Source organism: Gossypium arboreum, chromosome 5 (assembly GCF_025698485.1).
Source record: "Gossypium arboreum isolate Shixiya-1 chromosome 5, ASM2569848v2, whole genome shotgun sequence".
In the NCBI taxonomy this organism is placed as follows: Eukaryota; Viridiplantae; Streptophyta; class Magnoliopsida; order Malvales; family Malvaceae; genus Gossypium; species Gossypium arboreum.
The window spans coordinates 92,386,261-92,404,180 of NC_069074.1; the positions used below are offsets into that span (position 1 = coordinate 92,386,261).

Here is a 17,920-nt window from a genome sequence, read left to right on the forward strand (position 1 = left end):
AGATGGATTTAATGTTGCTGGAAAAGAAAATTGGGTTTGCAAACTGACAAAGTCGCTTTATGGATTGAAGCAATCTCTGAGGCAGTGGTACAAGCTATTTGATCAGTTCATGAATGGGCAAAGGTACACAAGAAGTAAATTTGATCATTGCGTGTATTTTCAGAAGCTACAAGAAGGAACTTTCATATACTTGCTCTTATATGTTGATGATATGCTAATAGCATCTAAGAGCAAAATTGAGATTGAAAGATTGAAGACTCAACTCAATCTCAAGTTTGAGATGAAAGATCTAAGAGAAGCTAAAAAGATTCTCGGCATGGAAATATGGAGAGATAGAGCTGATTATAGAGTTAGCTTGTCTCAGAAGCAGTATTTGAAAAAGGTACTACAGCAGTTTGGTATGAACGAATAGACAAAACCTGTAAGTACCCCATTGGCTTCTCATTTCAAGCTTTCTGCACAACTATCTCCTTCGACGAATACAGAACGAGAATACATGTTGCAAGTTCTGTATTCTAATGCGATGGGTAGCTTGATGTATGCAATGGTGTGTACAAGACCCGACATTTCACAGGTGAGTTAGTATAGTGAGCGGTATATGCATAATCACGAAAAGGACATTGGCAAGTCGTGAAATGGATTCTACGGTATATTCAGAAGACCGTGGATGTTGGATTACTGTTCAAGCAGGATAATACACTTGGTAAATGTGCTATTGGGTACGTTGATTCTGACTATGCCGGTGATTTGGACAAGCGAAGATCAACCACCGGTTATGTGTTTACACTTGCTGGAGGACCAATAAGTTGGAAGTCTAACTACAGTCTACAGTTGCATTGTCAACCACAGAAGCCGAGTACATGGCTGTAACAGAGGCTGTAAAGGAGGTTATTTGGTTACAAGGTATGACTAAAACCTTGGGATTGGTCCAGGAGCATATTAACGTGTATTGTGATAGTCAAAGTGCTATTCATTTAGCAAAGAATCAAGTTTATCATGCACGTACAAAGCATATTAACGTACGTTTCCACTTTGTGCGGGAAATTATTGATGAGGGGAAAATTTGTCTTCAGAAGATCAAGACTGCAGATAATCCCGCAGATATGATGACCAAGGTGGTAACAGTAACCAGGTTTGAACATTGTTTGAACTTGATTAATATCCTGCAAGTTTAACAGTTGAAGAAGGCACTATCAAGTATTGTTGTCAGAGGTAGAAAGAATTGTGTGAAGATAAGATTATCCTAATCAAATCTTCAAGGTGGAGATTATTGGAACCCAGCCATTGTTTGAAAAGTCAAAAAGGGTGGGCACCGAAAGTAGAAAGTAAGATTGGTTGGCAAGTTGGGTTAAAAGTTGGAATGGGATAATTGCAATTTTGGTCCCTAATTGTATAGGGGCATTGCAAGTTGATCCTTGAACCTCAACTATAAATAGGCCTAACCATTTCTTACTTTCTTTATCCCATAATTGCCATTCTCTACTTAAGGCATTATTCTCTCTCACTATTTGTAAATTTCACTTGTAATTTTTGGAGTGAAATATATTTGGTAGTGCCCGAGGACGTAGGCAAAATTTGCTAAACCTTGTTAAAATTCTGGTGTTCTTTATTATTTATTTTGCATATTTTGTGAATGTGATTGTAGTGATTTATTGTGCTATTAAATTACGATAGAGGGATATTCTGGCTAGGAAAGACTTGGTATTTAAGTGATCTTCGTGATCTATCTCTCTTTCTTGGGAATTGAACTTAGTGTGATTTTTCAATACAATATTTTTACTCTTTCACACGCTTCCGTGCAACAATGATAAAGGGACTTAAGGACGAAAAAGGTAGATGGGTCGAAGGGGATGATGAATTATTAGAGGTAACATTTAGATATTTTAAAGAGCTCTTTTCATTAAAACAGATGCAGGAAAACGAGAATCTATGGAGGGAAATCCAACCTTGCATATTTGATCAAATTAATGAGGAACTATTAGCTCCATTTAAAGAAAAAGATATACAAGAAATGATAAAATCAATGCAACCTCTTAAAGCTTCAGGTAAAGACGACTTTCCTGCTCTCTCTATCAAAACATTTCTAGCTTCTCCCTTGTTTTACCCTTTCATTTAATTTTTCATATTTTTTTACCCTTGAACTTTCATTATTTATCAAATCACTTCAAAATAGATGGAAAAGTTAATGCCTATTAAATTTGCCAATGTGGCATCCACATGACAATACATGTGTACTATGTCACACCAACAATTAATTATTTTTTAAAATTAAATTTTTTATATTTTTACTTTTATTTTAAAATTTTTAAAATTTAATTAATTACTGATGTGGCATTCATATGACAATCCACATATATTTAAAAATTAATTCATTGTTGAAAGTTATTATATTTGAATTAGTTTGTGTATATTATATAACTTAGTTTTGTTACATTGGAATTCTAATAAATTTATTCGGGAATGATTAGTTTTCCTTAAAGTGGAGTCAATATTACTTGGTTAACTATTTCAATTTTAGCCAACTACAATATTCAAGTTCACTACAATGTCAAGTTTAGTTACATGTATATCAAATGATTTTTCTTTTTAATTTCAAATATCATACAAACAAATTTAATAAAAGAATTTTAACAGTGTTAACAAATAAACTTAAATTTTAAAATTGAAAAATAGAGGACTAAATCCTAAAAATAAAAGTATACAAATTAAACTTCAAATATACGAAGATTACAAGAAATTTGAGCACATTACAACTATTAAGTATAATCTCGAAGCTGGAATAGTTCAAGCCCTCCTTCTGGCGTTTTACTTTTGGTTAAATTTCATCTTTGGTCCCTTTAAATTCCATTTTGCTTTAATCTGATTGCTTTCTAGCGTTGCAAATTACACAACACTCTTCAAATGTCTTACTAAATTCTCACTTTTACGAGTGCTATGTTACTCCAATAAAATTCCTCTTAGTTTATATTTGAATTTAAGCATAGAATATAAATTTAATTAATATTGCAATCTAAATATAAATATAAAATACCATATTCTTTTCGTTTATACTAATTAAGTGTTATATTTAATATTCATGATCAGTGCCAAAAACAAACTAGTTATGAAGTTGCAGGCAACATCAGTGATGATACTTGTGTATTAAAAATGGTAGCCACAATGGAAACTATCAAATTCCCCTATTCATCTGGTCAGAATAGACGACAATTCCATACAACTTTGCTAGATGTTCCGGAAAGGCATCAACTCCAGGTCTTTTGAAGGTCTCTCTCGCTTTGCCAACCAAAAAGGGAAGGTTTTAGATTTCATAAAGGTGAAATGGAAAATAATTTTAAGTCAAATTCCTATCTTCCAGTGTGTACAAAGTAATGTCTCGTTCAGATGTAGGACAAGAGTGAAAACATGCCGTTCTAGAGGATGCAAATCGGAAAGAGGCGTATCCGAAGTCGGTTCAGTATATTCCTGAAAATACGAGATAAAACTATAAGAACAAAGCAAAAGATAGGCGGTCAATAATGGAAAACCAGAAAGAAGAGAAAGAAGAAGGCTCACCAGCAATTGTTCTTCCACTAACGTTCTGAGATCCAGATAACATTCAAGTGCTTTAGCCGGAACTGAAATGTTACAAGCAAAGAAACCAGGAATAAATTGGGGTCGAACCAGAACATGTAAACAAATCAATCATTGACCAACATAATAGACAGCAATCAGCACCAATGGAATTTTCTTTTCTGTCTTAACGAACCCATTTATAATAAAGCAGCCCAAATGTTCTGAAGGAATATTTTGGTAAAAGTACCATAGAGGTCCTTATACTAAAAACTGAACTGCATTTTGACACTTATACTTAAAAAATTGACAATTTAGTCTAACTTTGTACTTCGATTCTATATAAAGACTCAAAAAATTCCATTGACAAATTAGCTTATTTGCATCACAATCAGTTATTGAGCTTTCTATTTGGTTTCTTTAAACTCCTCCTTTATTTTCTTATTTTGGATAATTGGTTGATGAAGTTAAATATTAGTTTAGTAGGTGTGGATGTTCAATAATGAGAAAGACCAAGATTATAAAGTTTACTGGTTGGAGTGGCTGGTTTATAAATTTTTAATAAATTTACATTTTAATATGTTTATAAATTTTAATTGTTTATTTAATTATGATTGAAGTGTTTGAATTGAGGACCATCAAACCAATTTTCAAAACATTCATGAAAAGGTGTCTTAAAAAGAAACCAATTGAAGTCATTCAAGAAGACATAAACAGCTGCAACTATGTAAGAGTTTTAACATTGAGAATAGATCCTCACACGTTATTGAAATACCATACTAAAGATGAAGACATATAGCTAAACTGGTCAAGACAGAACATTAGACACACCATAAATATATATATATATATATATATATATATATATATGAAAATACAACAGAAATGCTTGAACATCATTTGCTCTGCCTAGATCCTCCTCCTTCCATTGTTGCGATGCCCATACATTGGCTTTCTTCTCCGCCTCTTCTCAATATGATCTTCACCCAAACTCACAATCCACTTTGGCTTACCAGTTTGGAAAACTACATATCCCACGCCCAATCCTAACACCACTCCACATCCATAACCCAACAAAACTACTTTCCACCCAAAACCAATTTTTGATTTTGATCCATCTTCTTCTAATAAATTTGAGGGTGGTGGTAGCTCATTATTGTTGCAATCACTTGACAATGGAAAACCATGTAATCCTTTGTTCCCTTCATAGGAAGTATTTCCAAAGGTATTGAATTGTTTTCCATGAGGGATGCACCCAATCAATTCATTCATTGAAAGGTTTAACGTGGAAAGAGCTGTCAAATTGAGCAGTTCCCTTGGAATCCTTCCAACCAGCTTGTTTGAAGAGAGGTCTAGCCATTCAAGGCTGGTCAAACTCCCTATTGATGAGGGAATGTAACCACTAAGGTTATTATGAGAAAGGTTTAGCCCTTTGAGTGATCTAAGCTTTCCAATAACCTTGGGAATCTCTCCATCAAACTTATTATTTGAGAGATCAATGATCGCCCACATGACGAAAATTTTATTCAATGTTATATCTTGTCCTTTCACGACAATTCCAACGGAATAGCTATACATGCCAATACTAGCATTAGCATCCTGCACACCCATGTATGTCATCGTACTTGCATCTTTCGTGAGATTTATGATAGCCTTGAAGCTGTCGATGTATCTCACAGGTAGGGGTCCAGAAAAATAATTACTTGAAAGGTCAAAAATTTGGATTTTAGAGAAAAAAGGGCTAGACCTTGAGCTATTGACACACAAGGAGCCATGCATTTGATTTGACTTTAGTACAAGAATTTGTAGCTGTGGAAGACTTCCCAACCAATGAGGAAATGTATCATTGATCTTGTTGTTACCAAGATCTAGCACTTCTAGACCTCTACAGTTAAGGATGGATGGTGTCAAAGGCCCTTCTAACAGATTTCCGTTTAAGTTGATATTACTCAATTGGCATCCCTTTGCAAATGTTGGAGGAATCGTCCCATAGAACTTGTTCTTCTTCAGATTCAAGAATTCAAGGGTGTTGCTCAAATTTCCAAAACATTGCGGAATTGTTCCGCTCAAGTTATTGTGAGACAAATCAACAATTCGAAGAGAACTGGCATTGCATATTAAAGAAGAGACCTCTCCATTGAAACTATTATTTGAGATCAGAAAGACTTTGATCGTCGAAGCTGGAATCGGAAGATTTCCATGGATCAAATTGGAGCTTAAGTCAAGAACTTCAATATTCTTCCATGGAAAGTGCTCAACTTCTGTCAAAGAGTTATGAGATACATTTAAATACCACAAAGAGTCATTCCCCACCTCTTGCATCCATTGCGGAATCTTGCCTTCAATTTTGTTGCAAGAAATGTCTAACCTTACTAAACTTTTAAGCCCTTTTAAAAATCGGGGGAATTCACTAAGATTGCAAGATGACAAAAGTAAGTCTGTAAGATTAGGCAATATATGGTTAACACTAGAGGTAGTATTAGATGTTAAGGATAGGCTGATATATGAAAGGTCGAGGTGTTTGAGATTTGGAAGGTTTGAGAACATGCTAAACTCTATGACACCACTAAGATTATTTGAGGATAAGCTGAGCTGAGTAAGATTGAGAAGTTGGAATATTGAAGATGGAAGAGGACCTTGGAGTTTATTATTGTCTAACGCTATCAATTCTAGTGATTTGGATTGGAATTCTTTGATTTGGCCACTGAATTGATTTTCAGAGAGATATATTTCCTTTAAGGAGGGAGCAGTATACAACCATGACGGAAGTGTTCCATTGAGTAAATTGTCAATTAACATTAAAGATATTAGATTAGGAAAAGCTGTTACCTCATCCGGAATAGAACCTTCTAATAAATTTTGAGTTATTCTCAAGTATTCAAGCTGCGTTAGGTTTAGAATTGACAATGGAATTTGTCCACTCAATTGGTTGCCTGACAGGTCTAAATGAGTGAGTTGAAAGAGGTTTCCCAGTGATCTTGGAATTTGTCCACTCAATTGGTTCCATGACAAGTCTAAATGAGTGAGTTGCAAGAGGTTCCCAAATGATCTTGGAATTTGTCCACTCAATTGGTTCATCGAAAAGTCTAAATGAATGAGTTGAAAGAGATTTCCCAATGATCTTGGAACCGACCCTGATAAGTCAGAATGGACAAAATCTAAAAACTTTAAGGACACAAGATTCCCTATCGAGTCAGGCAATCCTGCAAATAAATTTGCGCCTCTAATAATCAAGTACTCCAAAGATGATAAATTTGTGATTGAGACAGACAATCCTTGAAAGAAAGAATTTCCTGATAGATCTAAGTACTTTAAGGCCTGTAGATTATCAACTGAATCAATGAATTCTGTAGAGAAGGACATCCACGACAGATCCAAATGCTCAAGATTGCTGCTCCGATTGAACTTCAAATGATCAAGATTGAGGTTTTGGTTGTTTCCCAAGTTGAGCAAATTGAGGTTTGGCAAATCAAAAATGTTCTTTGGGAATTTTCCTTGGATATCACAATAAGCAAGACTGAGAGACCTTAGAGAAGAGGATAGATTCATGAAGACATGAGGATTAATAGAAGACATATTGATTCCATCCAAAACAGATGTCTGATCTCGGTTAGGTTGTGAACAAGTCCCTCCACAGCATGTCTATCAATTGGTTGGAAAAAATTGAAAGAGAGATCAAGTGAAACCAATTTTGACAGGTGGGAGACTTGGGATGGGACTTCTACAAATCCTGCACTGGAAAGGTTTAGGTAGTATAGGCTTGTAAACTGACCAAATTCAAATGGAATTTTGGAATCATTGAAATCATTGTAAGCAAGGTTGAGTTTTTGAAGGTTAGGAAGAAGGAAGAGAGTGGTATTGGAAGGGAAGTTACCATATAGCCAACTGCAGCTCAAGTCAAGGGCAATAACATGAGCATTTAGGTGGTCACAAGTGACCCCATCCCATGAGCAGCAATCTGTACCCTCCTTCCATGAATTTGTCTTGGGATAAGATTTAAGGCCTGCAATCTCATCGCAATACCAAGCAGCAAGCGGTGTCTTAGTGATGGAAAAAGAGTTCTTGAATTGGATTAGTGATGAGCAGGAGTGAGATCCTGAAGAAGAAGCATAAAGATGGGGAAAGAAGAGGAATAGGCAAAGAAAGAGTAAGGAGGCCATGTTATGTTTGTAGAGTAAGATGAAAGGATAGGAATGGTGAGAATGGTATTTATTAACACCACAACATTACTGCTACAGTGTTTTTTCTTTTATGGTATAAAGATTTTTATTGGAAGAGTTTGAATTGCTGATATTGAAAACTTATATTTTTCATAGTCATCAACAAGACAACAACCACTTCCTTTTTACCATATATTTTTCATTCACAAAATTGGGTACTCTTTTTAACCAAAATTTTGTATTTCATTCCAACTCTCTAAACAACTAAAATAATTAACATTCATGAGATTACAAAATAAATTGACTTACTCTTCTTCCCTGTAATACTTAAAAGAATGTGAGTGTCGATTGACTTGGTATGTATGGCTGTCAACCAACGCTAACCAATGTAGAAATTTGCACACAAAAGAACAAAATTGTGCACTACTTAAATATTCAAAGCATGTGTGGCCTATATTAATTTATTTTATTTCATAAAATTCAAGGCATGTGTGTTGAATAATTGTATTCAAGAAGCATATTTCATTTACTGCTTAAAAATTCAAAGCATGTGTGGCTTTTATTAATTTATTTTATTGCATAACTGTGGCATATGTATGTTGAGTAATTGTATCTAAGAAGCATATTTTCCGCAAAACTCCAAATATTTCATTGGTTGGCATTAAATATGTCATTTTCTATTAATTGCAAGAAAATTATCTGGGAAACTGCATTTTCTTCTTCACATGAATTTTTTTAGAAAAAAGTTTGTATAATGATATATTTGGCCTTTCAATTTTATTTAAAGAGTTATTTTAATTTTCTATTTAATTTTTTGTCTCTTTTTACTCTTAAATTTACGTTAATAGTTAATTGGCGTCTCATCAAATTAGGGTTTATATGCAACTATTTTGTATTGTGATTAATCTATGTACTGCACTTGTAATTTTGATGATTTTTCTGTCAAATTCTATATGGTTTTTAGCACAATCAATTTAATATTTTTGTAATGGAAAGATGGAGTCCACATCATTGAAATCAATGGCTTAGAAAATAAATTATTGGTTTTATTCTTCTACACATAATTGATGTTTTTGTATTTTCTGTAATCCTTTAAATACTTAGTGTTTGATATGATTCAATAGGTTTGCATTTTATTATTGTATTTTGTGGAAGGACCATTTCTCTATTTTTGTAACTACTAACCTATTTTATTTTGACTATGGTTAGTGGAAAAATGTAGAGATACAACACCCCCAATTGCATCACCCATAAACCCTACTCATAGGAAAATAGGGAGATGGGATCCACCAATCGTACCTCAACTGCTTCCCCAATTTCACGTCAATGAAACACTATCATGGTCAGCCAAACTTAGGCTTAGTTTGGATGGGCAGTGTGTTTACCTCTTGTGAGGTTAAAAACAGCGGTGGCGGTGAGATTAGTTACTGTAGCGGTGAGATTGGATACTGTAGCGGTGAGATTAGAAATAGCGGTGGAGTGTGTGTTTGGATTCAAACGCATTTGTAGCGGTGAGGTGAAAATAAAAAATGACTATTAAGAACATCATATTAGAATTGATATATAATAGAAGTTTTTAAATTATTTTACTTATATAAAATTATTAAAATATGTGAATTTATAAATTCATTTAATAAAATATTAAAATGTATCTTTTAATATTTTATTATAAATATTTTAATGAATTATATAATCAATTTAAATTATTTATTAGATAAAATGATAATAATTTTTAATATAGTTAAATATTCTTTTATAACAATGATAAATATTATTTTCATAAATAGTAACATTATACTTGGATCAAATTTTGAAGTATCTAAACGAATGATTTTCAATATAAATATATATATATATATATATTAACATAAGACATAACAAGTTTCATTATTACTAGAAATTAGGTTTTGATACAAATTTGTTTTTACAAATATTGATTCATTAAACTATTTGCAATGGTTTCCCTTAACATTGCAATTTCAAGGTCACTTTCACTGTTAGAAGAACTCGATTCACCTCTATCAAAATGGCCTGAAGAGATTGGCATGTCGGGTATATTCTCAAATTGTCAAAAATCCTCATCATTTGACCAAGTATGTCTTCTAATGTAATTATGCAAAACCATTGTTGCAATAACTATTAAAACTTGCTTGTCGAATGAATAGCTTGGAATATCTCTTAATATTGGCCATTTTTTTTCCAAACTCCAAATGTTCGTTCAATCATAGAGCGTAACGAAGAATGGGCATGATTAAAAATTTCTTTTTTTTCAGATGCTGGATGATTACCTCGATGAAAGTCAGGTAAATGATATCGTTCCCCCTTATATAGACCTAGAAAACTTGCCATTTGTGGATATCCTGAATCCACAAGATAATATATTCCTACAAAAAAGTAAAACATAATATCAGTTTAAAAATAAATTAAAAATTTTAATATTGTTTTTTATGTAAAGATTAATTAATAAAATTAAAATTTAACCTGGTGGAGGGTGTGGAAACTTTAACTGTTGTTTTCTAAGTGCTTGCAACAAAATTCTACTGTCATGTGCTGTTCCTTCCCAACCAGGAAATGCAAAAATAAAGCACATGTTGAAGTCACAAACTTCCATAATATTTTGAGTTGGTTCACCTTTCTGTCCGATATAAGGTATTTGACAAGAAGGAGAAATACATGCTTTTATGTGTGTTCCATCTATGGCCCTAATACAATCCTTTAAAATAAATACAAGTAATGAGATAAAAGTTAGAAATAATTTATATTTTAAAAATATAAAGATTGTGTAAATTTTACCTTAAAGTGAGGCCAATATCTTGTATCATGTTGAATATGGTTCGGTACTTCCTCGAATTGACCTTCAATGGGTTTAATCGTGTCTATTCCCATTCGAGCAAATATATGTAACATATCAGTAAAAATTCGACTAACGGTTTCCCCAGATCGTTGAAATCGCTCTGCTGCATTTGAATTTGATTCTCTATTTCCAAGAATATACAATGATAATGCTAACTTCTCCATCGCAGATACCTTCCCATGCTTTAAGCCATAATTTGTTTGCAAATCATGCAACAAGCTGTGAAATATATTTTTTGGCATCCTAAAACTATTCATGCAACGATCATCATGCCCATTTAATACTTCGTCCACCCACATTTGACCTGTATAATTTGAATCCATACACGGTTGCTTAGTGAAATAAGTTTCATGGTGTAGCAATACACTGCTTAACACTTGTTCTTCCTCTTCATGATAATTGTTGTGCTAAACTTGTATTGTGGCTATTCTTCGTTGAGCTTCTTCACTTAATTCAGGGGCATCATAATTCATATAAAAACTGTTATACATATTGTTAAATTCATCCATAACCTGAAAAAGTAATCAAATAAAAATAAATTAATAACTTGTGACATTCTATACAACATAAAAAATTGAATAAAATCATAGCTAAAAATACCAAACATAAAAAATGTAACACCCCCACGGCCGAGACCGTCGCCGAAGTCGAGCTTGAGGTTTTAATAAACCTAATTTTATCATTCGGACAATTTTAAACCATTGACTTCAACATTTATATTAAGTTGTTCATCTGCGTCACGGTTACTAAAAAAATCATATCTTGAGTTACAAAACTCGAAATTAAGATCCATAAATTTTCCCGGAAACTAGACTCATATATCTATTTACTAATTTTTTTATAGAATTTTTGGTTTGGCAAATTAGTACAGTTTATTAGTTAAAGTTTCCCCTGATTCAGGACTCGATAGCTATGATCCCTGTTCACTACGAATCATTTTTCTCTCTGTAAAAAATTCAAATGACTATGCCGTTTGTTTCTATTAAAAGTAGACTGAATAAGAAATCTGCACATATAAATTATGCCTCTTAATTATTTTTGTACAATTTTTAATGAATTTTCAACATCAAAACAGGGGATCCAGAAATCGCTCTGTTCGTAAAAACTTAAATATCTTATAAAATACCTCTCATTTGCTTATTTCGTTTATTCCATATGAAAATAGACTCATCAAGCTTCAATTTTATAATTTATTCGTCATCTAATCCTGTCTCTACTATTTTTAGTGATTTTTCAAACTCACGTCATTGCTGCTGCAGGATTCTATTTTATAACAAAGTTCACCTTTTTTATGAATTTTCAAGGACTAGGTAGTACATTAAACATACATGACATATAGACATAGCCGAATTTCCTAGTATCCATAACAGCCCATATTCTACATGAAAATCAGATTATTACCTTCGATTTTACCCTTTTTACAATTAAGTCCCCTTTTTAGGAGTTTTCACATAAAATCAATAGGTACAAGTTGTTAAACACACACTAACACATCATATTCCTTCATTATTCATCAAAATACAATTATGTCACACATGGGTAAATTTTCCTACATGCATTCTAGCTCAAAATATTACTAAAAAATGATAGAACATGCTTTCTAGATTTTAAAATCGAAAAGAACATTAAAAATGGGCATGGAAATCACTTACAATCAAGACTTGAAATGTTGAAAACCCTAGCTATAATGTTAGGAGAATTTCAGCAGCTTCTATGGAGAAGATGAGCAGATTTTTTTGTGTTATTTTCCTTTTTTAATGGTTATATTTACCATTTGACAAAAATGCCCTCAATGCCTTTCTTTATAATCTTTCATGTACAAGCCCATTTTTGTTCAAAATTTTAGTAATTGGTAAATTTGCTATTTAAAGCCTCGTAATTAATATTCCAAATCAATTTCATACTAAAAACTCCTAGAATGCAAGTTTTGCAACTTATTCCATTTAGTCCCTAATTTCAAATTAAGCACTTTACGTATAGAATTTCTTCACGAAATTCTCACACAGTCATGTATTCATATCATAAATCTCAAAATAATTATAAAATAATTATTTCTATCTTGGATTTGTGGTCACGAAACCACAATTTCGATTAGGCCCTAATTCGAGATATTATAAAAATATGATACATTAGGTTTACGATAAAAAAGTAGATCATACATTAGTTTTGCATATAAAAAAGTAGATAATACATTAGGTTCACATATAAAAAAGTAGATCATACATTAGTTTTGCAAATGAAAAAGTAGATCATACATTAGTTTTACATATAAAAAACTAGCATAGTTATATTACAATAATAATTCTAAGGAGCTTATGGTGGAGGTGGTGGATGGTATGGTTGGAAGGGGAATGAGGATGTTGCTACCAAGGATGAAAATGATGCAATCGGACTTTGTTCAGCATACTCACGTCGAAGCGACCAAACTCTAACATCTGGATCTAAGTTCAAAAACACTTCTCGTTTCACCGGTATTTGGAACATTTTGATGGCAAAATAGTACAGTTCATCTTTTTTGGGAATTTTATCTTCCAAATCACGCAAAGCATCCATTGCATTTGAAATAGAATATTCAGAGTGAGGAAAAATAATTTCATTCACTGACTTCCTTGGACTAGCCATACTCTCACACAATTTCTCAATATGAGTAGCTAATGAATTTCTTGATGATTTTCTACTTGAACTTGATTTTTTTCCTTTACCGTGTACAACCCCAAGTGTTTCCTTTCTTCGATTCGGAGTTTCATGAGAAGGGTTTGATGGTACCTCATTAGGAGGGATATCTTCATTCTCATTGCTATTTTCATCTGAATCACCAAATCCCTCATTAGGTGTAGCATCTCCCGTAGGAACCCCACTTGGAAGAACACCAGACGAAGGTGCCCATGCATTCTCTCCAGTGGCTACAATGCCACCAAACATTTGTCACATTAAATCATTCAATCGTGGTTCAATTTCTTTCTTCTTAAATCCTTTAAAATCAGGATTTTCCTACATAAAATGTTAAATGTTAAACGTTATACTCAGATTTCTATAGTTGTAAATGATTAATTTCAATAAACTTTATGCATTAAAATAATGACAATGTTAACACTAACCTATATTTTTTCAACCCACCATTCTTCGACAGCATCGACTGTCCTTTTAGATGGACACCATCCAATACCTGTAGCGTCCTTAAGCAACTCCCTCCATAACCTCCATTCCTTTTTTAATGTATCCCACTTATTTTTCAATTGAGGTTTTCCATAAATTTTTTGTGTTTTTGCTTGAAAAAGAGCAACAACATTTTCCCATCCTTTTGAGTTTAGATGAGTTGTCGGTCTATTACCAGCATTGACTTCATTCACGCAAAGTTCACAAAATATCAATGTCAGCTCGTCATCCCAAACAACTTTTGTTGCTAAGGTACTATCTCCCTCCACAAATTTTCGTGTCTTTACCATCTATTATTATTATTTTGAAATCAATAGGGCATTAAATAACACAAGTGTAAGCATAAATCAGTATGAAAGCATAAATCAATAATACAATAGGGCACTAGGCAGCAAAAGTGAAATCAATATGTCCTACTTTGGACAGCATAAATCAATAAATAAAACAGGGCATTAAATAACAAATAACTTGTGCAGATACATATAACTCCATCCAACAAGTGTAAGCATAAAGAATCTCCCAAAATGAGATACAATTCATGTGTCATGTGTCATGTAGATATGAAAATAAAATAAGAAGAAAGTACAAAAGCCATATTACCAACAGGAAAATTTCACTCAATAGAGCAAAGAACAAGCCATACCTCCAACTATAAATAGTGTTCTGTTATCCAAAAGTTAGCATACATCCTGTTATTCATGTTTTTTCATGCATATGGTCTTCAACTGTATGCATTCAATATTACTAATTAACTATAGAGGCAGTAATTCACCAAAGATGCATTCTTACAATAATTCTGGCGATAACAGAGTAGCTAAGAATTATATCAATGCCATGTAGGTGATCAATTACTTACAATTCCAAACACAACACCATCGAAGGCAGTATGATACTCAAAATTTGGAGTTGGAAGCTCAGGAGTGGGATAAGCAAAAGTAAGAGGAAGCTCAGGGCAGCTCAAAATGATGTACCTACAACAGAAAAGTAACTCAAGCATTAAGATTACCAATCATATTTAAATTTATTTACGTTATGAACCGAAAAGGCTAACATGTTTAATTGAATTGTGGATGGCAATGAATTATATGTTAAGAGTTTATAGAGAATGATAAATGACAATTGTATTTTGGAGAAGCAAGGGTAAATGATATGAGTATGAATCTAGTAATGGCTAAGTGTGATAGCCGAATGTGCTATGAATTAATATAAGTGAATGGTAACTTAAATATATTGTATCATGTAATGACCGAATGCATTATGAAATTGGATATTAGTCAATGCTATAAAGTGAATGAAATTACTATGTGTGATATTCAGGCTACGAGCCTAGCAGGCTAGTTGCCGTTGAAATGAATTCAGGTTAAATCTAGCAGGCTAAGTGCCGTTGAATTATTCCGAGCATGATATTAATGATATACCTACAAGGTAGTGATATACCTAAAGGTATGAAAACAATAGGAATGCAAACAACCTAGCATGCTCAATAATAATCTCAGTGGAGATATACCAAAATTTTCTAGTTCAGTCAAATTTGTTCATACAGGGAATAGCTTACTTCAAAACAAAAATGAAATGAAAATTTGCTCAAATAATTTAAAAGAAATCAGAAATAAAGTAAATTATGCTAAATCAAAGCAAGATAGGATCATGAATTATATAATCAATTTAAACTATTTATTAGATAAAATGATAATTATTTTTAATCTTTTATAGTTAAATATTCTTTTATAACAATAGTTTCCCTTAACAGCAGGAACAGCCCATTTTTGCCTAAACATTTTGCATTTTTCCAAGTAGAAAAATTCTCAGAGGAAATTAGAGCAATCACTAAGAAAGAAAAGTTAAGCAAAGTAACAACAAATCTAAAGAAGCACTTTGTTTATGGAAACTAAAATCTGTGCAATATAATACACAAAGATGTTCCATTCCATCATCTAAAGCATTACTTATCTCCTCACTTTCGCTCGTTTAAGAGCCCTGATACGGTAACAAGATATATGACAAATTTTAACTTCAACAATCATAAATTGCACCTTGGCAGATCCTTTAACTGGTCTGGAATCACTGGTGTCTTGCATGTGACTATCTACTTTTGCAGATCCAGATGTCAACAATGGATTTTCAGAAGAGCTTAGAGATGACTCCAGATCGATAACTGAGCTTCTATTCAGTGGTGATAAAGCAATGACTGAAAAGCAATGACTTGTATTCTTCCCACCTGAAATTATCACAATTATATTTATTGAGCTTTCCGGGGTTAACAAGAACTTCTATAATGAAGCACTAACCTTGTTTGTATCTTCACTAAAACAAGAAAATATGAGCCCAATAAATCCAGAATCTAGAAGTTGATACATTGCCTGAGTCCGCACATCTGCAGAAGGTAAAAGTAGAAATTCTTTTCAATGCCCCGCAATCAATCATAAATATGACACTATCTAACAAGAAATAACCAAAAGTGGGCTTCAGTTAAAAGTAATGACCAATAAACAATCCCACTGTGCCTACACAATGAAGAATCCTCTTCGTCAAGTTTCACCAATAAGCAAACACTCTCATATCAGCTACACAATGTCATGCGTTCAAATCTTAAAGATGTGGTTCCATACTTGCCAGGTTGAAAATTAACAGGACTAGAAAACCAATCATCTTAACTTGCAACCATTGGATTAAATATAAAATACATCCAATAGTTAATAGGAGAGTGTGACCGAAAATTGAATAACCTAGACATGCAAAAAGGACTAAGCACCTGTCCATTCAATAATTCATGATACAAGTAAACAAACAAAAACAACTTAGGATTTCAAAAAGGGAACTGTACATGTGAAATTTCTGCTCAAACTGAAACAAAAGAGTGCACATACAAAGATTATCATGTTATTCTCCCAACTTATTTCAATATAATGCTTCAAACAGACGAATATATTTTCGTATCAAAAAGCTAGGTCAGCAAATTAAGATTTTTTGCAAAAACAAAACTAAATGTTCAAAACTTACCAACATGAGAAGGAATAACAGTAATATGGAGATGTGAATGGTACCACCCAATAACTCGTGTTGTTCTGCCTCGATGCAGTCATTCTGTATCTTTAAGTTAATTTCACAACAAAGCTAAGAATCTTGAACATGTCACTAAATCAGAACACACGAAAGATATTTCTAGTAAAAGTTATACTAGCTCTACGTTTTTATGCCGATGACATTTGGTGTAAGTTGCAGAAATTAACAAATTCAAGTTAGCTCTAAAAATGGCTTTTGGTGAAAGCAGCTAAGCAGAAAAAATTATCATTTCAAATTAAACACAGTGCAAGCACATTTATAAAAACTAAAGCTTTAGATAATAAGGCAATTGCTAACGAACACAAAAAACTAGTCTCTTCTAGACACTTAGCATGATTTACAAGATTTAAATCATCACTAGGAATCACTGGAAAGGCCAACACTAGTGACCAGAGAACTAATTTTCTTTTATACTGTAATGAACACAAAATCAAATGTCAATTCATTAACAACAAAGAAAAAATGCACAAAGTTTTAAGGATATATCAGCTTGAGCTGATGCAGCTGCCAACTGTTCAGGATTTGTCTCAACTCGGTCCTTCTGCCGATCAGATCGTGATTGTGGTGATGCTCCCCATATCAATGTAGTGACATTTCCATCTTTTGAGTACTGGAATTTGCAAGAGGTGAACAAAGGAACATAAACTGAATCATAAAATCCAGAAAATAGAATGACAAAAGTGCAAGACAAACCAATCATATTACAGAGCAATACTCTTTGTCATATGAAACCAATGTTTAAAAAGATCAGATTTATCATCAGTTAAGTTACGTATAAAGAGATTCAAGTTCCTAGGACCGTGTTTCAGTAAAAATGGCTTATTGAATGCAACAATCCACAAAGTCAAAATGAATCAAAGGTAGATACACTTCCAACATTGATTTTTAGAAATACATAACAAGAACTACATCTGCTAATGTATAAAATTAATGCAATAAAGGGATTTTCCACATCAAAATCAGGAAAGAGTAAGGTGTGAATTTCTTCAGTTTATTTGCATTATCCAAACTAAACAAGAAATTGGTAAAATTCAGTCCCTTAAACAAACAAAAAAATAAGATATATAATCTATTGCTTACTATAAGCACACACATTCAGAAGAAAAAATCAAAGACTAAAGTACTTCCCAAGGATCCA

The 17,920-nt window shown here is 32.8% G+C and overlaps 5 protein-coding genes across 5 annotated transcripts; all 5 read right to left on the reverse strand.

The window, feature by feature from the left end:
* Positions 1 to 4,235: 4,235 nt before the first annotated feature.
* LOC128292637 (receptor-like protein 9DC1) lies at positions 4,236 to 5,323 on the reverse strand. Its single transcript, XM_053027519.1, has one exon. The coding sequence runs from the start codon at positions 5,167 to 5,169 to the stop codon at positions 4,459 to 4,461; it is 711 nt and encodes a 236-aa protein (XP_052883479.1). The 5' UTR covers positions 5,170 to 5,323; the 3' UTR covers positions 4,236 to 4,458.
* LOC128292745 (receptor-like protein 33) lies at positions 5,291 to 6,912 on the reverse strand. Its single transcript, XM_053027671.1, has 2 exons — positions 5,347 to 6,912; positions 5,291 to 5,302 (listed from the first exon to the last, which is right to left on the reverse strand). Exons 1-2 carry the CDS (start codon positions 6,910 to 6,912, stop codon positions 5,291 to 5,293), a joined length of 1,578 nt encoding a protein of 525 aa, XP_052883631.1.
* Positions 6,913 to 7,094: 182 nt separating this feature from the next.
* Positions 7,095 to 7,724, reverse strand: LOC128293326 (receptor-like protein 9DC1). Its single transcript, XM_053029149.1, has one exon. It carries the CDS (start codon positions 7,707 to 7,709, stop codon positions 7,095 to 7,097), a length of 615 nt encoding a protein of 204 aa, XP_052885109.1. The 5' UTR covers positions 7,710 to 7,724.
* Positions 7,725 to 12,876: 5,152 nt separating this feature from the next.
* LOC108481734 (L10-interacting MYB domain-containing protein-like) lies at positions 12,877 to 14,009 on the reverse strand. Its single transcript, XM_053027672.1, has 2 exons — positions 13,730 to 14,009; positions 12,877 to 13,466 (listed from the first exon to the last, which is right to left on the reverse strand). The coding sequence occupies exons 1-2, from the start codon at positions 14,007 to 14,009 to the stop codon at positions 12,877 to 12,879; spliced, it is 870 nt and encodes a 289-aa protein (XP_052883632.1).
* A 1,820-nt stretch (positions 14,010 to 15,829) lies between these two features.
* On the reverse strand, positions 15,830 to 17,482 carry LOC108484819 (uncharacterized). The gene is made up of 4 exons (XM_017788716.2): positions 17,251 to 17,482; positions 16,720 to 16,788; positions 16,008 to 16,093; positions 15,830 to 15,937 (listed from the first exon to the last, which is right to left on the reverse strand). Exons 1-4 carry the CDS (start codon positions 17,480 to 17,482, stop codon positions 15,887 to 15,889), a joined length of 438 nt encoding a protein of 145 aa, XP_017644205.2. The 3' UTR covers positions 15,830 to 15,886.
* Between the last annotated feature and the right edge of the window lie 438 nt (positions 17,483 to 17,920).